The sequence below is a fragment of the Dromiciops gliroides genome, chromosome 6 (assembly GCF_019393635.1).
Source record: "Dromiciops gliroides isolate mDroGli1 chromosome 6, mDroGli1.pri, whole genome shotgun sequence".
Taxonomy (NCBI): Eukaryota; Metazoa; Chordata; class Mammalia; order Microbiotheria; family Microbiotheriidae; genus Dromiciops; species Dromiciops gliroides.
In genome coordinates, this window is record NC_057866.1 from 107,024,036 (window position 1) to 107,046,618 (window position 22,583).

At 36.8% G+C, this 22,583-nt stretch overlaps 1 protein-coding gene across 1 annotated transcript in view; it reads left to right on the top strand.

The window, feature by feature from the left end:
* The window catches only part of PIK3C2A (phosphatidylinositol-4-phosphate 3-kinase catalytic subunit type 2 alpha), a 134,215-nt gene extending 112,719 nt beyond the window's left edge, over positions 1–21,496 (top strand). Inside the window, 12 exon segments of the mRNA XM_043970563.1 lie at positions 1,153–1,289; positions 2,823–2,992; positions 3,620–3,776; positions 4,389–4,489; positions 8,197–8,340; positions 8,342–8,411; positions 9,093–9,217; positions 11,796–11,913; positions 12,001–12,073; positions 13,154–13,263; positions 17,494–17,619; positions 18,248–21,496. Coding sequence (XP_043826498.1) covers positions 1,153–1,289; positions 2,823–2,992; positions 3,620–3,776; positions 4,389–4,489; positions 8,197–8,340; positions 8,342–8,411; positions 9,093–9,217; positions 11,796–11,913; positions 12,001–12,073; positions 13,154–13,263; positions 17,494–17,619; positions 18,248–18,430 — 1,514 coding nt within the window. The 3' untranslated portion in view covers positions 18,431–21,496.
* Positions 21,497–22,583: the final 1,087 nt, after the last annotated feature.

Sequence of the window (22,583 nt, forward strand, 5' to 3'; positions counted from 1 at the left end):
AATACTCTTTTCACTCAAAGACATCATAGTCTTCAGTTTTCCCTCAACCTCTCTAACCACTTTTCTCTGGTCTTTCTTGGCTCTTCATCCTTTTTCAGCCTCTGTTGGATTTAGTACTTTTTCTCCTCTTAGTCCTGGGATTTCAGTTGTTGCCTCTATCCAGATGACTCCAGCCATAGCTGTCTTCTGAGCCCCAGACCCATGTCTCCAGTTATCTTCTGGGCATTTCTATGTGGACGTCCTCCCTTGGTGCTCAACTCAAGCTTTTCCCCCAAATCAGCTTTTCTTCTGTTTTCTCCTTATTTATTTATTCTATCTGTGATTCTACTTCCACCCTCTTTCCAAGTTTGTAACATTAGGGTTATCTTGTCTTCCTTCTTCTCTGCATTTCATATCAGTTAGCAAGGCCTGTCTGTTTGCACAATTTGTTTCCCTGCATTTCATCCTCTCTATTTCCATTAGCATCAGTTATCATGTGCCTGGGCTACTGTATTATCTTTCTACCAGGTCTTCCCACATTTGTTCTCTCTCCCTACCAATCCTTTTAATTCCACAACCAGTTTAATTTTTCTCATTTATACATTTATTCTTATCACTGCTTAAAAATGTTCAATGGCTTTGTTTCCTCCTGAGTCAAATTACACTCTTCTTTCTCATAAGGCCCCTCTAAAATATTGTGCCTTTGCTTTCCAGCCTTATATTATTCCATACATTGCATTCTCCTGTTCTGCCAAACTTAAACTTTCTCTGTACTCTCCTGCCTCCATGCCTTTGTTTCCAGTATCCCTTATTGCTGGAATAGTCTCCTTCCCCATTTTTCTTGTTGAAATCCTATCCATCCATTTTAACCCAGCTCAAATGCTATGAATCCTTTCTTGGTTCTCTCATCCCTATGTCTTTTCTCCTCAGACCTTTCATAGCACTAGGTTTTAGAACTATCTAATGAACTTGTATAATATTGTATATCTCAGTTATCTCTTTTACTGTCAGTGCTCCTTGACTAAACCATAGCTGCATGAGATCAAGAAGTGTCTTGCTAACCTTTTGTCCTCGAAGTGTTCTGGCATGAAGAAGGGGCTTAGTAATTATGTGTTGGATAAGGGTACCTGTTTAAACATTTCAGCACTACTAATAACTTGTCAATAAATAAAGGCATGGTGGAGCTTGTACCCGCTTCAGATACACTCAGGAAAATCCAAGTCGAATATGGAGTGACAGGATCCTTTAAAGATAAACCACTTGCAGAATGGCTGAGGAAATATAATCCATCTGAAGAAGAATATGAAAAGGTAATGAATATTTACCTTAATTTGGAACATTTTTACTAGAAATTAATCATATCCGAATGTTTAGTCACCATTCTTTTTTTTTTTTTAATGAGGCAATTGGGGTTAAATGACTTGCCCAGGGTCACACAGCTAGTAATTGTCAAATGTCTGAGGCCAGATTTGAACTCAGGTACTCCTGACTCCAGGGCTGGTGTTCTATCCACTGCACCATCTCACTGCCCCCACCATTATTTTCAAATGTTTAATCACGCAAAGTGAATAAATAGTAATCAGGGAAACATTGTCATTGTCCTGCTTTTTATCCTTCATGATATATATAAATAATAAAGGTGTTGGACTTGCCCTCCTAAAGTTCCTTCCCTCCCTTAAACTTGTAATCCTTTGATTTTTATTAGGAAGAGTAGCTTCAGTAGTGTGAATACTAGATGGTGTGAGAACCAGAATTGCTTTCAATGATATACTGGCAATCCTCAATTTTTATTCCTTCAGATTTTGTTTACCCATTTGATGGTGCCTTAAAGGCAACATTTTACTTCTCTATGTATTGTTCTTTTGGTCAATTTCAGTACCTATCCGGTTTTCCCAATCTCTAGTAAGAAATGTCAGCATTTATTAACCCAGGAACACCATCTAGTGATTTCAGTGGATAATTACAAGTCTTTACAACCTTTAGCAAGGTCAGTTTGGCATCTTAAATATACAGTGACTCCTAGGTGTGGACTGAAGATTCAGTGGCAAGAGAAAAAAACTAAAGATAAAAATGACTTTATCAAAAGAATTGCACACCTCTCTGTCCTTATTTCCCTTTTTGTGATCATGTAAATAATACATGACTGCTTAGGACATATTGGACTAACATTTGTGTGGCTTTACGATATTATGAAACTTTTCCCACAGTGACTGCAAAATACCAGATAAGAACTGTAATAAAGAATGCTGATCTCATTACTTTCATGGTCATATGTTATGAGATATACAGTGAGCTGATATAGTTTGACCCGAATTTTTCAGAATCGGATATACCTTTTGCTAGAGGTGATAGTAGTCTTTATTGCTGGGGAGGTTTAAGACTTTGGATTGCTTGAGTTTGGGAATTTTCAGCTACAGTAAGACTAAAGCCAATCAGGTGTCCTACACTTAAGTCTCAGTCCCAAAACTGAAAATCGCCACAGTTCTTAAACAGTGCACTCAAGAACAACAGAGTTAACCTGTCATGCTGAATAAGAAAAAATTGCCAATTGGGTAGAATAGGTCCAGAGTTTAAAGACTAGATATTTTCAGGACTAGAGAGATCTGCCTCCTATTAGCAGTAGGAAGAATTGAGTTTGAAGAGGGCTCAGTTTGCAAGTAGATTAAAAATAGTTATATGTACGCATTAAAACATTGACCTTGCACATTTTGTGATATGGCACCTTGAGGAATGTGATTGGTATAAAAATATATGTGTGTGTGATTTTTTTTTCCAAAGATGCTTCAACAGAATTGTATAATTTTTTTCCTAATTGACAATAGCTACAATTTTTCTTATTATAGGCTTCTGAGAATTTCATTTACTCGTGTGCTGGATGCTGTGTAGCCACCTATGTATTAGGTATCTGTGATCGGCACAATGACAATATAATGCTACGAAGTACAGGACATATGTTTCACATTGACTTTGGAAAATTTCTGGGCCATGCACAAATGTTTGGTAGTTTTAAAAGGTTTGTTAATAAAAAATTCAGAATGAAAACAGATGTTCCTATTATATAAAAATTATCACACATACTTGCTATTATCCTTGATACTTAGTGGTTCTTTTTTGGCATGAGTTATAATGACCAGATAGTTATGAGTAGATTCTGCTAATCAGAATAAATTACTGGTTTCAAAGGATCCTGAGCTAATAATTTTTTATTAAACCTAGGTAAATAAGCTTTCTATTTTTCCTGATTGATCATTATTTTTTTAATTGCACCATGCTATTTAATACCTTGTAGAAACCAAATCTAGTTTGCATTATGCAAGTATGTAATTATATCTCTATATTTGTATCTCTTTAAGACACCTATAATATAAACTCTGAAAAGGGCTCTAGAGTTGTGATTACCTTTATGGGATGAAGTCATTGATTTATCAAAGTAAATAATAGCTTATTTCAATCAGTTGTGTTAATTCTGTACTTAATATATGAATTAGGTATCATTTAGGTAGACAGAATCAAAATTGCTTAATGTTGAGTCTAAAAACTGTATCTGAGTATCACCTTGATAAATAATCACAGTTTAATAATATGATTTGAACATTGTTCTAAACATGTTTTCTGCATCTTCTGCTATTTTTAAAAACAGGGATCGGGCTCCTTTTGTGCTAACCTCAGATATGGCGTATGTCATTAATGGGGGTGAAAAGCCTACCATTCGTTTCCAGTTGTTTGTGGACCTCTGTTGCCAGGCCTATAACTTGATAAGAAAGCAAACAAACCTCTTCCTTAACCTTCTTTCACTGGTAACTTTCCTACTTCTTAAATATAAGATTTGTGTTTTGGGTATAAAATTTGAGAAAGTTACAAATGGGTCCTTAAATACTCTAAGGCAAAGGGGTTCAGGGGATAGAGTTGGACCTGTGGTGTCATGAGTATAGGGAGCTACCTGTTTGGCAACAGCCTCTGCTAATGCTAATCAGCAGCCAGTCCTATTAAACTAGTATTAGAGAGTTGCCTGAGACACCAAAGTTAGGTCACTTGCCCATGGTCTGTGTCATGGGCAGGAATTGAACTGAGATCTTCTCACACCAATGTTGGCCCATTGCCAGATGTATTGTGAATTGACTAAAAGTGATATGGTAGTATAAAAGGAAATGAATTAAGAGCAGGGAGAACTGGATTTCTTCTCTGGTTCTTACCTTGACCACCAAGGTCAAGGTGCTTAATCTTTCCTGACCTTTATTCCTTCATTTGGGATTGGACTAAATTTTATATCTCATTTTATAACAAAACCTAAAAATAGTCATTATGAAACTATGTTGTTTATCCTGGATGACTTGGAGTTTGGATTTTTTTTTTGTAATTTAAAATTAACTTAACATCTAGTTGATATTTTCTTAATTTTTCTTCTATAGATGATTCCTTCAGGGTTACCAGAACTTACAAGCATTCAGGACTTGAAATATGTCAGAGATGCTCTTCAGCCCCAAACAACAGATGCAGAAGCTACAATTTTTTTACAAGGTATGAAATACCTTTTTAAAAATAATACAAATTTAAAAACCAAAAAAAATTGTATGAGATACTTAAACATATTAGGGAATGAGCCAAAACCAATGCTTTCTTTGATTTTACATTGGTGTGCCTTAGTTTGAACAAACCAAATAAAATGAAATTTTTTTTTCAGAAAATAGAAATACTGGAAGGTGCTGATTTGCAAAAGAAAGAGAATTGGCTCTGTCACTATTTGTTTCACTTTGAACAAATCATTCAACTTTGGGGAGCATAAGGGATTATACTAAATTACTATTTCGACCCAATACCCATGACTCTATAACCCTTTTATCTTTTAAATTTCAGGAACTAAAGAACAATTAAAATCTGGTTCTGTTTATAAAAACTTGGCAAATTACTTTTCAGAGACACCTCTCTTCATTGATGGCAATACATTCTAATACTTAAATATGTAAGGTATCTCTGAATGTATTTGGTGTTGGGTACTCCCTCTACTGATGTAGGTTACTATACCTTCTCTGCTTCAGTAAAAAGTCTCTTCATTATTTGCTATAACAAAAAAAAATGGATTATCCTATAGATTGCCTTCTCGTAATGAGCTACTCCATATTTTGCTGGGTTTATCTTTGGCCTGATGCTATAGTAACCTATTTATCATGTTGTATTATATCTATATGACATTCTTTTTTTTTTTTTTTTTTGGTGGGGCAATGAGGGTTAAGTGACTTGCCCAGGGTCACACAGCTAATAAGTGTCAGGTGTCTGAGGTCGAATTTGAACTCAGGAACTCCTGAATCCAGGGCCGGTGCTTTATCCACTGTGCCACCTAGCTGCTCCTTCTATGTGACATTCTTACTAAAAGCTGGGAGTAGGAGCTTATCCATTGACTGACACAATCAGGATCAAAAAAGATCTTAACCAGCTGGAATATTTAGCTGTATTTAATCAGTCAAAATTTAATTGGGATATTTCTATTACACTTAAGTCTAAAAAAAAAAAGAAAGAAAGAAAAGAAAAGCCCAGAAACATAAGTACCAAATGGGAGGGTATAGTTAGATTACAGGATGTTTGAAAATAGATCTTTTGGTTTTGGTGTCAGTCAACCATGCACTATTACACCCTCAAAAGCTAATGTAATCTTAGGTTGCATTAAGAGAGTTATGATGTCTAGAATGAGGAGGGCCACTGTACCTGCCTTGGTAAAATAACATCAATTCTGGAGAATTCATTTTAAAATGTCACTGATAAACTGGAAAGTGTCCAGAGGAAGGTGTCCAGGATGGTAAAGAGCCTCAAGATCAGTTAAAGAAATTGAGGGTATTTAGACTGCTGAAGAAAAGAACTAGAAGAAAACATATTAACTGTCTTCAAGTATCTGATGATTGTCATGTAGGGAATGGACTAGTACTTCTTAGTTCCACAATTCAGAACCTTAGAGGTCTTCCATTAAGAGCTGCTTGTTCACTTATTGGGAGTAGAGAATATGAAAAGATTCAGCCTGCATTAGACTAGATGAGATTCTTTCCAATTCTGAAATTCTGTTGTTCTATGACTATAGTTCCTGTGAGATTTAAAATTGGATATTAGATCATAAGTCTCCCTTACTTAACCTTTCCCTTAATTTATCTCCCAAACTAGTAAATGGAAGAAGCTTTTGGTTTTCTAGATAGACCTTTTTATTTATTGTTATGGTAGTCACAAGGTGATGTTGATTAGAAGGATAGGAAAGTAGAAACACAATACAAATCGTCTTAAGTCTAAGCTTAGTCTATATTCCTTATAAAAACTCACCAAACCGAAAAGGCCACCTTTGGAGAGAGAGAGTCTGTGCCGCGCCGTCAGGAGTCCCACCAAGCAGGCAAAAGCCTACTCCCGTTCTCTCCACCCCGGAGGTCAAAAACCCGGCAGGCAGTCTGACATGCGCAGCAGGCGGACTGTTCATCTCCTCAGCCTTAAACTCAAAAGCTTTTCTCACTTAATAAGACCTGTCAGCACTTCTCTTACTTCAGGCCAGACTAATTCAATTCTTACTTTAGATATCAATAGTTATTTTCTATGACTCAGCTGCTGTCCAGTACCCCAGACAAAAAGTAGGCAAAGCTTGTCTTGGTCACCCTCTTTTCTAAGTTTTTCTCTTTCTTTCTACCTCTTGCTACCAGACACATGCTTGCCTCCTCCCCATCTTCATCCAAAATTATCTTTTCTCCTTATGCATCAGAATTGTATTTTTTTAAAGTTCATTGATGTCTTTAATTTTTAACATCATAGTCATTTCTGGAAATCCTCCCCTGCCCCCTCCACTCCTCACCCCAGATACTTTCCAGATTGAAACCTTCCTTGTAACAAAATCTGTTAAGAAAGCACTAAATAAAGTTTACCCTGTCTGACAATGTATACAGTATTGAGCCTAAGTATTCTAGTTTTCTACCAAAGGTCTCAAGCCTACTCCCTACTTCATCCTCCAGAACAATGTTGTGAAAGCCCAGGTTTGACCATATCACATCCCCCTCTTCAGACTCTCCTATCACTCCCTATCACCTTCAGTATTCTGGCCTTTATTTCTGTATCACTGGTTTCTTTCAGGTCTTGGCTCAAGTCCCACTTTCTTCAAGAATCCTTTCCCAAACCTCCTTTAATACTAGCATCTTCTTTCTGAGATTACCCCCTAATTTTTAATAAATGTTTGTTAACTTGACCAAAGGAGAGAAGTATGGTTTTTTATCTGCTCTCTTGGACTTAAATCGGTTTTTCAGTTATGCAGAATTTGGCCTCCTTTTAGAAATCTTTTCATTTACTTAAGCTCATCAATATTGTTTTCTTGGTTCTCTTAGTTTCACTCCAGATCATTTCATACAGATCTTCGCAGCTAGGTTGGTATAGTCATAGATCATTAGACTTGGGAGTCAAGATCACCTGAGTCTGAATTTACCTCCTCCTTTCTAGTTGTGTGACCTCTGACAAGTCATCCTGTCTCAAACTCATGTATAAAAGGCAATAATAATAGCATCTACCTCATAGAGCTGTTGTAAAGATCAAAAAAGATAATATATGGAAAGTACTTTGCAGACTTTAAAGAATTCTACAAGTAATTGTGATAAAGTAATGGAATTTGGCAGATACCCAGGGGTCCCACTTGATTGATCTAGCATTGTTTGAGAAACTGACTAAGTACCTACTTGTGATGATTAAATCAGAAGCACACCTGGCTGGCCCTGAGTAGGGTGTTGTTCTTAGAAGTTGAAGGTTGATTAAATTGAGACCCTGGGCAAGTCTCTTAACCCTTATTTCCCCACCAAAAAAAAAAAGTTAAAAAGCTGTGACACACACACACACACATATATGAATCGTACAATAAGAAATGAAAAATGAGGATTTCTTAGGAACATAAGAATATTTAATGTCCATTATGTATTGTTAAAAAATCTAAATGTTGGTTCTAATCCATCCCCCCCCCAATTTTGGGGGGAAACTGGCTATTTAGGGATTAGTAAAATAAATACTTATTGCATAGGGGGAAAGTCACTACTCAGAAGTCACCTGTTCTGAAATTTTTTGCTGTCTTGAGACATAATGAGGCTTGATCTGTTTAAAAAGGGGAATCTGATAGAAAACTAGTACCTTGCTTGAAATGCATTGATTTATTTTTCTTTTCAAAAGGCATCTAAACATACAAGCATTAATTGATTTTTAATTTTTAATTTCCTGGTATTTCTATAGGTTGATTGAATCAAGTTTGGGGAGCATTGCTACAAAGTTTAACTTCTTCATTCACAACCTTGCTCAACTTCGTTTTTCTGGACTTCCTTCTAATGATGAGCCCATTCTTTCATTTGCACCCAAACATATTCCTTTAACAAGATGGTCGAATCAAGGAAGTTTCTGTTTTTACATACCATAAGAAATACAACCCAGATAAACATTATGTAAGTTATGAGTTTGTGGATTTATGTATATATTTTATTAACCTCTTTTCCTGGCCCCTTCATTCCCTTTATGGTATGTCCTGAGCTATTTTAAGTCATCTTTATTTTCTTAATGAATAATCCAAAGTCTTGGAACCAAAGTATTTTCAGTGCACTTACTGTTTTCTTGAGTCTTTATCACTAGCTATTTTTCCCTTAAAACACAACTACAGTCCCATAAAAACCCCAGGTGCCAAATTAAAGTCTTCCTGTTAAGTGGCCACCAAAAATTGTGCCACTAAGTAATGTGGTACTACAATATTGGGTTCGTAGTGACTTTTAGTTTAGATATGTAATGTCTAGTTTCCTGATTTACCTTGGATATTAGTAATAAATAGCTATTTTACTTTTTTAATCAGTAATATAAAATAATGGTCCTTGGGTACTAAGTACTGTATATAGCACACTAATTTTCTAGATGGCAGATCTGTAAAAATGAAGGAGTTGAACAAAATGCCTTCTAAGGACCCAGCTTCAAATCTATTTCTATTTATATGTTCCCATGTAAGCATTTTTGTATTCTGGGTTACATACAACTGATGTTACTATATACTGTAGCCTAGCCCCAGGTTTTCTTGATGTTTGGAAAGAAAAAAATTTGTTATAATTGTAATGCTGAATTTTAAGTATTGTCTTTTTCAGGTTTATGTAGTCCGAATTTTGAGAGAAGGACAAATTGAACCTTCATTTGTCTTCCGGACATTTGATGAATTTCAGGAACTTCACAACAAACTTAGTATTCTTTTTCCACTTTGGAAGTTACCAGGGTATGTTCTCCACTTTCTATATTTACATTCTTTATTTAAACTAAAACAGTCATTTAAAAAATATTATCAAATTAAATTGAAAAGTTGTTTGTGTTGACAAAATTTAGTGAGATAGTAAATTGTGACAAACATCTACAGCATGGAAAACATGAAATTCGGTAGATATTTATTTTATTTATAGGTTTTTGCTATTTTTACAATAATCAGCAGAAAGCACTGATTTTAAACACTGATTCTAGGGAAGAGTTATTGTCCTTAATCATTGCATAAGGAGATAGTTAATATCTCTATCACTAAACTGAATCACTTTGAAAAGTCACTGCCAGACATGACTGAAACAACCTAACACCCTAATTTAAACCTTTTCTGTGTACAGTTCATTATTCAATTTCCTTTTTGTATTTTACTGGTAGTCTTAACAGCCACTTCAGTATCATTTTTCTATGATTTCTCCTGTGTTACTTCATAGAAAAAAAAATATCATAGTAGCTGTTAAGAATACTGGTAAAATGGGGGCAGCTAGGTGGCCCCATGGATAAAGCACTGGCCCTGTATTCAGGAGTACCTGAGTTCAAATCCAGCCTCAGACACTTAAACACTTACTAGCTGTGTGACTCTGGGCAAGTCACTTAACCCTAATTGCCCTGCCAAAAAAAAAAAAAATACTGGTAAAATTACTAATAAAGATCACCTGAGGTATATATCTACATATATCTATATCTATATATATCTATATATATACACACATATATATACATATCTATATATATCTACATACATACATACATACGTTGATGAGACAAATGTGTTGGTTAATGAGTTTTTGTGTCTTTAGGGGAAAAAATTATTAATTAGCCAACATTCTAGTAGATCTTCAACATACTTAGCTGTACTTGTCCTTGGATAACACATAGTCTATTGCTGACCAGTACTAGAAACCTTTGTATCTCCCTGCTCACTGGAATCTCTCCGAATGTGTTTGTGCTAGCATCACTTCCATGGTCACCTATATGCCATAATAAGGCAGCAGATTAAGCTGTTATTGGAGGTCTATGATCATAGCTATATAAGATAATTAAAATAGACTGTAGGGTTTTTTCCCTGCATTTAGGAATGGTTAAAGTAATAAATATAGAAAATTACATGTGGATTTGGGGGCGGGGTGCTGAGGGGGGTTGTTTTTTATTTTAGCATCAAGGGCAGAGCCTTGAAAAAAAGGCTAATAGGTGATCGTTTTGACTTATTTATGCAATATAACCCACTTACTTGCAAAGAATGTGCCAATCACTGCTAAGTGGTGAGAGACTTGAGGCAAGGAGAACAATCAGGGGGATTTTGAAATAATCTAGGTGAGAGATGGTGAGCCCCTGAATGAAGGTGGTAGTTGTATGAACATAGAGAAAGACTTAAACATCAGATTTGATAAGGGACTGAGGGAGAGTGAATAGTTGAAGGGTTGAAGATAATGCTATTGAAATTATGAACCTGAGACGGTGGAAGGATGGCAGTCGCTTTGACAGAAATTGACAAGTTTGGAAGAGGGGAGTCATTGAAAAAATTTAGAGCAAAGAAATAACATAAACAAATAGGTCTATTTATAAGGGAAATTAGACCGACAATTATAGATTGGTGGGGGAAGGTTTGAGGAGGATCAAGGATCTGTTTTTTAGAGTTATTACAATATTTTTGTTGGGTGGTAGCAGTTTGGAGGACATCTTGCCAGGTGATTTTTAAAATAAGTTTTATTGATCCATTTTGTTTTCCTGACCATCTTTGGAAATACTGGTTTCCTTTTAATGATTTGTTTTGGAAAATCTGCATTGTAGTAACTGGACATATTCTTTTATTCTATATAATTTTGTATAAGTTTTCTCATTTTTCTGAACTCATTTTGTTATTTCTTACTGTATAGAATATTCTGCTCTATACATGTGTCATTTTGTTCAACCATACTCCAGTCAATTGGTACCAACTTTATTTCCTGTTGTTGTTGAGTCATTTTCAGTCATGTCTGACTATGACCCCTTTTGGGGTTTTCTTAGCAAGATATTGGAGTGGTTTCCCATTTCCTTCTCCAGCTTCTTTTAGAGATAAGGAAACTGAGGCAAACAGGGTTAAATGACTTGCTTTGGGTCACACAGCTAGTAAGTGTCTGAGGCCAGATTTGAACTCAGGTCTTCCTGACTCCAGGGCCTAGAACTCTAGCCACTGGGGCCACCTAGCTGCCCTTCCATTTTTTAACCACTAGCATATTATTGGACCTTTCTTTCTGTCTTTGATATCCTTGGATTATATGTCGAGTAGTTTGGCCACTTTTCTTTGCCTGGTGATTTTTATTAGCTATAGCAACTCATAAAACAGTTTACTTTAATGTGGAGAGAGTATGTCAATGGATAATCAAAGTACTTTTTTGAACTTTCCCATCTCCACTGCTTAAAAACATCTGTGCTCTCTTGAGTTTGAACACACTAGAATATTTTGTTGTAAATTGTGACTTTGTATAAATTTCTTGATTAAGAAAGATAATTTAGGGGGCAGACATTCTTGCGCAAGAATAACTTTTAATTTTCTTTTTTAGCTTTCCTAATAGAATGGTTCTGGGAAGAACTCACATAAAAGATGTAGCAGCCAAAAGAAAAATTGAACTGAACAGTTATTTACAGAGTTTGATGACTGCTTCAGTAGATGTCGCAGAGGTGATTTTTATAAATGTGTTGTATGTCATTTATTTTCCATGTGTTCAATAATTATTAAACTAACTTTTTTCCCTCTCCAAAACACAGTGTGATCTTGTTTGCACATTTTTCCATCCTTTACTTCGTGATGAGAAAGCGGAAGGAATTGCTAGATCTGCAGGTAAAATTGTTTCTCCTCCCTTTATAGATATTTGGAAGGCATTGAAGTGACATAGAAAGGGCCCTGAACTTGAGTCTGAGGACCTTGGGCAAGTCACTTAATCAGTTGTTTCCTCTTCTGTAAAATGTCTATAATGATTAATTATTAATGTTAATACAGTATTAGCCTGCTGTCTTTATAAGGTTGTTATAAAGATTAAATTGAGCTTTTTATAAATCCCTTTGCAGACTATAAATTGTAATTTAATATTGCCTTTTCCAAAAGACTTGTTACCTAAGAATGATTTTTGAGCTAGTCTTCCTGTATTTATTGCAGCTAAAACATATGTGAATTTTTTCTCTGCCATCTCTCCAGCCATCCTGTTTCTTCTATAGGAAGGATTTTCTAACAGAGCATATAAATGCTTAAGAATAACAACTCTATATCTTAGTTGACTAATTTATTTTCTCATATTATCAAACTTATTTTTACTCAGTCTTCTTGTGGTGCTTCCCTGAGACATGGACTTGACCATAGGCCATGTCGCTGGAACACATTGACAAGTCCTACCAAACCTGAAAGGCTCAGAATATGGACCTGGTAACAGACTCTATGTTGTCTAAAAAGTCACCTCACTAAATGTGGAGAGGCTCATCACCACATTGGCCTGGTGTTAAGCATTTTTGGCCATCTTTATCTACTAAGACTTAAGGGAATTGAGCTGTATTCTTGGTAGAGGAATCACACCAGAAATCACAGATTGTTGAAAGATTTAAGTGTATCATATTGATAACTGACCTTATGTTGCACTTTAAAGTTTTCAAAGCATTTGCTATACATGATTTAGACTGGAAATATCACTGGCTCTGGAGTCAAAGAACATGTATTTGAAAACTCCTTCTAATGGTGCTTCCTGCAGAAGCTGTGCGGTCCCTCCCTGGGCCCTCATCAGCAAAATTAGGGTTTGGGTAAGATTGCCTTTTTGGGCCCTTTCTAGACCTGGACATAGGATCTCGTTCCCATCACGCCACCTTCGATCTTTAGTTAGGTAGAAAGAAGAAAACTTTTTACATTCATTTATAAAAAATGGTATTTTTTCAGATGCAAATCCCTTGAGTCCTACCTCTGGCCAAGTAGGAGGAGCAGTGAAACTGTCTATCTCTTACCGCAATGGCACTCTATTCATCATGGTGATGCATATCAAAGATCTGGTGAGTGAGAATAAAGAAAGCTCGATTTTTTTGTTTTAATAATGCTACAGATTTCAAATCAACAGACATTTATTCCCCACAATGAACTTATCTATAGTTCAATTATTGTAATCTGTGCTTACCTAAACAGCTAAGTAAGATCAAGATCATTTGGGAAGGAGAGAGCACTAACAATTAGGAGCAATTAGAAAGCTTTATAGAAGAGGTGGCATCTAGCTGAGAATTGGGGCAGATAAGGATTCTGGGAGGTGATGAGGAGGAAGTACATTCCAGGCAAGGGGATAAAGTTCCCAAATGTATCCCAGCAGGAGATTGAGTTCAGGAAAAAGCTAATATCTTTGCTTGACTTAAATGTAGTGTTTGTGACGGTGATGGTAATGTCATGGGAGAAACACTGGTTATTGACATCCCTCTGTTAAAGAATTAACGCTCACATATGTTCTGATCAGAAATAGTGAAATTTTTATTTGGCACAAGGGAATGTGGCCAGGAGGAAAAGATTTCAGCTCCCCTCCCCAAGTCAGAGGGAAGACATTACTTTTATAGGAGGATAGATGAGGAAAAGTTAGAAATGTTTGCAAGTGGGGATGTTTGCCTAACTAGGGACTATTGTTACCACCTGGTCGTAGTCAGGTAGTATCTAGTTGATTAACAGCTTTGCTTTTTCAAGGAAAGAGTACCCCCTAACTGACTCCAGCAAGCTGATCAACTGTTCCAGCTCTCAAGGGAAGAGCCTCCAACTGGGTCCAGGCCCACCACTACAGTAATATGAAGTTAGTCTAGAAAAGCAGCTAGAAGCATGATAACAAAGGGTTTAAAATTGCCATTTGAACTTTGCATTCTGTTCTAGAAAAAGTGGGGGACAACTAAAGGTTTTTGAGAAAACTGACATGGTCAAACCTCTACTTTAGGAAGAATATTTTCACAGTTATGTGCCAAATTTAGAATAAAGAATGAAAGCAGAGAGAATAAGAGTCCATTATAATGGCTATAGCAATTGAAAATGGGTTAAAGAAGATGGGTATAAGGGGCAGCTAGAAGTTGCAGTGGCAAAGCACTGGCCCTAGATTCAGGAGGACCCAAGTTCAAATTCAGCCTCAGACACTTGACACTTATTAGCTATGTGATCCTGGGCAAGTCACTTAACCCTCCTTGCCCTGCAACAACAAACAAAATAAAAAAAACAAAACTGGGTAAAAAAATATTATTGATGAGGGATCAATATGATTTGGCATCTGAATATGAATAAGATTACTCCAAGGTTATAAGCTGTAATCACTCACTAGGTTAGTAGCTCCATCAACAGAAAAAGGTTATTCCAGGAACAGGTTTAAGGTTATGTTTGAAGCTCAGCAGAAGAGTCTAGCTCTAGCTGAACTCATCTGTGCCTCTTCACAGTCCCAAAGGTCACTCATTGGGTGATGGGATGTTCTTTACTCAAGACTATTATACAATAAAGTACTCTGAAGCCTTTCAGCAATCTGAAAGCAGAATTTAAATCAAATCTTTGTCACCAGACTGTTTATGCATGGAAACTTAAGGAATTTAAGTTGGAAATGGCTGGGTTTGTTTTGATTCAGTAGACCTTGCCTTTGGTCAGGCTGGGGCACTTTTTCCAAAGGACAATTCCCCCCTCCCCAAACATATTACAGGTAAAAGTCCTATGAAACAATTAAGTAGGCTTTCCCCACTGTTTAGTAAAAAGAAGCCAGATTCAATTAAAACTTTGCAAGACAGGTGGAGCCCATTGCTCTTAATGAAAAAAATTGCCTAATCAAATATTTTATTTTAGTTTTTTGTTTGTTTGTTTGTTTTTAGTGAGGCAGTTGGGGTGAAGTGACTTGCCCAGGGTCACACAGCTAGTAAGTGTTAAGTGTCTGAGGCTGGATTTGAACTCAGGTACTCCTGACTCCAGGGCTGGTGCTCTATCCACTGCACCATCTAGCTGCCCTTAATCAAATCTTTTTAAAAGAAAAGCATGATAGGTTGGTTGTGACAGAAAACAATCATTCTCATTTAAACACAAGCTTATCTAATCTACATAATTCCTTTATTAGGAATGCTGAACAATGTTCTTAAACAGCCATTCATGATCAAAATTCTCAGGTTAATGAAACCAATTTAAATAGGGTCACGTAAAAAAAGGAAAGAGATCTCATCAGCAGAGACCTCAATTAGAATAAATAAGGCAGCAGACAAGGGTTACTCATTGGTGCCTGCTTAAGGTAGGCTATCAAGTTGGCCCTCTCGGTCGGTCTTCTTCATGCCGGGCAAAGATAATCTTCGTCCCCGGGATGTACTTCTTGGGGTTTTCCAGGTACTCCATCAGCATATCATCAGTCCAGGTGATGCTTTGTTCTTGTTGGCGTTGGTGTAGGAGAAGCCCCAGGGCCTGACCGGTCTTGTGGCCAAAGAGCCCGCTCAGGTTGGGGCCAGTCTTGTGCTTGCCCCCCTTCTCCACGGTGTGGGCACTAGACATGTTTCTGCAGGAAGATCTTCATGCCCTTCTCTATGTCCCCCATGGTCAGGTCAGCTCAACCTGCAATCACACACACCTCGCTTAACTCTCTGCCACCAGAGTTTCCTCTGCCCAAGGACACGCCGTACCCACCCACTGTGTAACTGGCATCAGTGCAACCGACTACTCTAGTCCTTCTTGAAGGAGTTCCTTTTTACTGGCAAGACCAGTCTCTCCCTCCCTTCTCCCCCACCCCCACCCCTCCTCCTTTGATTCCATTCCTAACTGACTCTTCTTGGAGTTTGTCTCTTCATTAATTCCCTTTTCTATACCCTGGTTCCTTACCTCTTGTTGACACACATGCTCAGATCTCTCCAATATTTTAAATAATCTTCATAAAGCTATCCTCTTATAGCTCTCTCCCTTTTACCGTCAAATCCTAGAAAAAGAATCTATAGTTGTTTCTTCCACGTCCCAAACCTTTGAAATCTGGCTGAAATTGCCTTTGCCAAGGATCTAAATAATCTTCTGACAGCTAAATTGAATGATATTTGTTCTCATCCTTTTTAGCTTTGTTGTCCACTCCACCTCCTAGATACTTCCCTTGTAAGTTATCCAGACCTCACATCACTTCTGCCCTCCAGTTCCAGATCACCAATCCCATGCTTGACATCTCTACCAGAATGTCTTACAGGCGTCTCAGACTCTCACAAAGCATCTCAACAAAACCTCTTATTACCTTCCTTCAAAGCTAGCTCTTCCGGGGGCAGCTAGGTGGTGCAGTGGATAGAGCACCGGCCTTGGATTCAGGAGGACCAGAGTTCAAATCCAGCCTCAGACACTTGACACTTAATAGCTGTGTGACCCCGGACAAGTCACTTAACCCCCATTGCTCCGCAAAAACAAAACAAAAAATCTAGCTTTTCCAAACTTTCCTATTTCTCAGCAATGGCAGCAGCATCTTTCCTTGCAACCTCAAAGACATCCCTGAATCTCCCTTCCTCCAGTCAGTTGCCAAGTATTTTTAATTCATTCCCACAATAGCTAACACCTGTCTCCTCTTCTTTCACAGAGTCACCACCCAATTCTAGTTTAGACCCTCGTCTTCATCTGCTATTAGAGTTGCCTTCTTATGTTTTCTTTGCATCCATCTTCTCTTGTTTCCAGTTTGTCCTGTGTACAGCTACCAAATTGGTATTTGAAAAGCACACCTGATTGTCTTTCCCTTACTTTGGCTTTATTGTCTCTCCACTGTCTCTAGGAAAAGGACAAACTCTTCTGTTTGGCATTTAAAACCTGTCACACTCTGGCTCTAACTTCTCTTTCCTGGATGTTCACACGTTATTCACCTTCATGCCTTCTACATTCCTGCAAAATTGGCCTAGGTAGTATTCCCCATTCATGACATTCTGTCGTCCACTTCTGTGCCTTGTTAGTGTCTCATCCATGACTAGAATGCTCTCCTTCACCTCTGCCTGATAGAGCATTCAAGCTATCTTCATCACATAGCTCGGGGTGTTCCCTCTGGCTTTTTCTGATTCCACCAGCTATTAGTGTTCTTCTCTCCAAATTACTTCTCTTTGCTCTGTGTATATTTTACACCTGTTTATCTGTGTGTATGTTTAGCTCCTCAAGAACAGGGACTGTTTGATTTTTGTCTCTATAAACCCATGGCCTAAGCATATTGATGCTCAACAAAGACTTATTAAATTAAATATGTATATGAAATTTGTACACTGGAGAGGAGATTCATAAAGTGTTTTCCTTCATAGGTTACTGAAGATGGGGCAGACCCAAATCCATATGTAAAAACATATCTACTTCCAGATACCCATAAAACATCAAAGCGTAAAACCAAGATTTCACGAAAAACTAGAAACCCAACATTTAATGAAATGGTAAGTCAGAACCCCAATCTAGCCCCCACGTGACTACCTTATTGGTGGATGTTTATGTTTTAAATGCTAAATATTGATTTACTTCCATTACTGGAAAAATGTTGCTTGAGAAAGCTTTGTAAGGTCCTAAACATCTCTAAAATCTCAGATTTTGGTGATGTCGGTGAATCTTGCTGCTTGTAACATTATTTTTTTTTTCTTTCTTTCTGTCACATTTGGCATATGATTTACTGCTAAATCCAGTCCTTTTGTTCCAGTTTTTCAACTGAATAGTTAGGATGAGGAAAAGATCCAGGAGATGTTTTACCTTACTTATAGCATAGCTTTCTGGAGAGAATTCTAAGGTACATAGTAGATATGATAGCTTTGTCATATGCCAGATTTGCAGAATTCTGGTGAGTTTGCAGTTATGGAGGCAGAATCTCCCATATCTCATTGTTTATAAATCCCAGCAGAAAAGCAAAGCACTGAAGAACAAAACCCAGATTTTTTTCACCCAGTTGTAACCATTCTAACCATGACTCCTCTCTGCCCTTGACCCCTTCTGTACAATTCTTTCTCTTTTCTCCTGTTTTTTCAGCCCCAGGGCAAATTTACTTCAGGCTCTCTCTTTCTTTTTTGATGGCAGCTTGTGTACAGTGGATACAGCAAAGAGACTTTGAGACAACGAGAGCTTCAGTTAAGCGTGCTGAGTGCAGAATCCTTGCGGGAGAATTTTTTCTTAGGAGGAATAAATTTGCCCTTAAAAGATTTCAATTTGAGTAAAGAGACAGTTAAATGGTATCAACTGACAGCAGCACTATATTTGTGAGTGTTGGATGGTTGAAAGCAAGAGGAGATGAATGAACCCTGCTGACTTGTGAACTTTTGTACATTTTTTCTATCTTGGATAGAATTTAAGACATTAAATAAACAGCACAACTATTGGACCAACAGCCACAAAATTAACATGATGGAATTTTATGGGAGCCCTGTGTAATTTTAAAGTTGCTATGGGATGCTGCAAACTTCAAACAATTTTTTACCAGTTTTTTAAAATGTGTGCTTTTCAATAATGAAGTTTTTCAACTATTCTTAGCCATTCAGAGTAATAATTTTGGCTCAGTTTGATTGTCCTGTGTCACTTCAACCTCCAGCCTTTCTATTGCCCACCCTGCAAATATTTCTTTTTTTGATATTTTTACATTCTAGTCACCATTCTATGTAGGGAAACATCAAAGTTGAGAAAGGTGCATCATTTTAACAAAAGAAACCCGTGGCTTTTTTTTTTCATTGCAGCAAAGTAAATAATACATAAAGCATGGTTAAAAAAATACTACTGGATAGTACAAAGGTTGAAAGAAGTAAGAAAATGGATAGTGTTGCTTTTACATTATTCATGCCAGAGTCCAATGTCTTTAAAACCTTTTTCAGAGTGAGTGCCAACAATTGAAGTTGTTAAATAATGGTGCCTTAACTTTAGATGCTTTCTCCCCGGGCACCTCATTTCTGGTGGTTTTTTCCAGGCTTGTTCATTAATAAATATTTTATATATCTTTCCAATTACTAAACTGAGACAGGAAAGCCTTTACTTTGTGAATTTTAAGCATCTACTAATTTTTTTCCCAAGGAAAAACCACTTGCTACACCTGTGATACAGTTGTGACATCCATTCAGTCATACCATGTACATACAACATCTGTTAGTTACTCAGTAACTTGATGTGAATGAAAGTTGAATGTATGGGGAAAATATCTTCATTCCATTATTACAAACCTGTTTTGACCTAGTGAAGCGAATTAAAGCTTAAACATCATGCACCTATACTCTGATAACCCCTGTAACAAGTGACAGCTTTTTACCTGTGGCCCAAATTCCTGCACTCTATGAAAACCCCATCAAAACAGACTCTTGATTGAGTGTCTGGGATATTAGTAACTAGGTATTTGTAGGCTCTAATCTGAATTTAACCAGAGACCTATGTGGGGAAACATGCCTTAGTCTAATGTTTTTCCTCCTTGCTATTGTAAACATTGTAATTCACATGTAAGTTCAGAACTACCTTAGGAAGAGATGGAATTGTAGCTTAATTAATCACTTTTCATGAATAACATTCATGTGTAGATTCACTTAACTCCACACATATAGATGTCATTTTGATTTGGTTTTGTTTTCTATAAATCTTGATAAAAAGACACAAGCTTAGAACATAGAATTTATTTAAATGAAGGAAAGTGTAGATATGCTGATTGTTTACATTCTGTTCCTTGTAAAATGACAGGTATAGGAAAGGGACAATCAGATTGAGGGACCCTGAAAATGAAATTATTTCTGTGAAATGTGCCTACTGTTTGCACAAAGGATTATACTTTTAGAGTGGATTGTAAATGGGGGGGACCTAGGTACCATTAGGTAGAGAGGGGGAAGAAGAAAGAACACTTGAAACTACTCAGTGCCTAACACTAATGGTCCATTTGTTAAATAATTGTTCAAGTAGAATCTACAGACAACTTGTTTTGGAATGTGAAGTGTCTTTATAAATAGTAAATAGAGTGGTCAAAATGCAGACGCGTTGTCTGAACTTAGCTTCTTTTTCGTATAGAATTTATCATTTGTTTAAATAACTGTAACTTAGTAAATGTAATATAAGGAGCTCCTAGGTTGTTTTTCCTGCTCACTTGATGCTTTTGAGACTTATTCCACTCCATCAATAGATCCACAAGTCATTTAGCCCCAGGAAAGCAAAATACTGTTTTTGTGAAACATTTCATTATTAATTGGAAGCAATATTTACTGCCTTTTTGCAGTCAGTTATAGCACAGTGTCTTATAGCACAAATATTAGAAATTTTGCAACATTGCTTTGCAATATAAAAGGTATCTGATTCTTGTCTGAAAATGTATATTATGATGAGTACTGTATAGTTAACTAGGATTCAGGACAAGTGCTAACAATGTTCTCCTCAGCTTCTCTCATTATTGTGCCTTTTTGTCCCTTTTTTATTATAGATTTAATGTGATATTTTCTTGTATGTAAAATTTAATCAGCCCTCACCAAAAACTAGAGAGGAATAGCACTGACTTACGCCTCTTTGCACTACTCTTGATAGATTGAAAGTTAATCGAATTCCTAAAGATATATATTTAAACCTTTGATTTAAAAATAAACATGAAAAATGAATGGAAGTACGAACAGAAGCTGGCCAAGACACTAATTAATGAGACATTTGCAAGCGCTCACACAACTGATACTTTGTATTTAGTCACACAAAAGAGTTCTGCTGTTTGTAGGCTGCCAGAAAAAAAATATTCTCTTCTGGCTGGTAGATGGAGATGTGCAGATGATGGCTTGCTTAAAGAACCTCTTATTTTCTCTACTGAAGAACTCAATGTAGGACCTGCACTGAAGTTTTTTATTACTGCCTTTATATTATCTACAGGTATATTGGTATGTTAATGCATGTGTGGTCTTTAATAAAGTTTTCATTTTTCTATTTTAAAGATTAGGGCTGTATAGAAATTTGAGTATCCTGCCTTAAATTGACTGCTCTTTTTAGAATTCTAATATTGTGCATTTTTCACAAAGAAACATTTATTTCTGGTATTTGCAAGCTATTCCTATTTCATAGGGGAAAGGGAGGTATAGCACCATTTTCATAATTGATGAATTAAAGTTCCTATAATATTTACTCACATACTGTGACAACAACACTGCATATATGAAGAAATAACCAGCACAGTGGGTTAGTTGGTCTCACGTTAACTATAAGAACCAAATATTTTAATTATATTGTGTTGATAGTTGAGATGTACATTATTTCCTTTAATACCTTAAATGTATTCAGTGGATTAAATGTGACTCTGTAACTGTCCTATAATTGTATTAAAACTCTTCTGAAATAAAGGACCGGGACTGTCATTTGTCATCTTGTAAACACTAGAATTTGAAGCTCAAAATATTGGCAAATGAGAGAGAGAGAGAGAGAGAGAGAGAGAGAGAGTGAGTGTGTGTGTGTGTGAGACAGAGAGAGAGATTGATTAATTAATTGATTGATTGATTAGGCCTGTCATTAGAGAATTTCCTGAGTTTTTGATCTCTATCGACACACTTCCCCTTTTGCCACAGAATAAACCTGGAAAAAATGGGAAGGACCAACACCATTCTATAGATAAGGAAATTGGGACCCAGGCATCAGAAGAATTTGAGATGGGATTTGAACTGGGTCCAGCAGTCTATCCTCTATACCATTCTCCCTTTTATTTGGCCTTGCCCTCTTGTTTGTCTCAGGCAGGTTTTCCTAAACTAAATGTGTTCCTTGATTACTCATAAAAAGACCTTCTAATCCTAAATATCTATGATTTTGTAGATGTGATACTGCCTTTGTCTTTGTTACTGTGGCTGAAAAATTCATTATCCAATGAGTAACTTGGTAATATATACTTTTTTGGTGACAGAAATAGTCTGTCACTAGGCTTGTGAGTCTTCATTAATACAAGTCAGGGGGGCAGCTAGGTGGCACAATGGATAGAGCACCGGCCCTGGAGTCAGGAAGACCTGAGTTCAAATCCGACCTCAGCCACTTAACACTTACTAGCTGTGTGACCCTGGGCAAGTCACTTAACCCTAATTGCCTCACTAAAAACAAAAACAAACAAAAAAAATACAAGTCAGGGCCTAGTTTCTTGTTACCCACATTAATCAACACTCATAACAAGAACATAAAGAGGCAGGTCATAGGGGCAGCTAGGTGGTGCAGTGGATAGAGCACTGGCCCTGGATTCAGGACTACCTGAGTTCAAATCCGGCCTCAGACACTTAACACTTACTAGCTGTGTGACCCTGAGTAAGTCACTTAATCCCAATTGCCTCACTAAAAAACAAAGAGGCAGGTCATAGAGACCTTAACTATAACAATGATAGGGTATAGAAATTCAAACATAAATGAAGATATTTTGAAAATAAGCATGGAAATCAAAAAGTGTGCA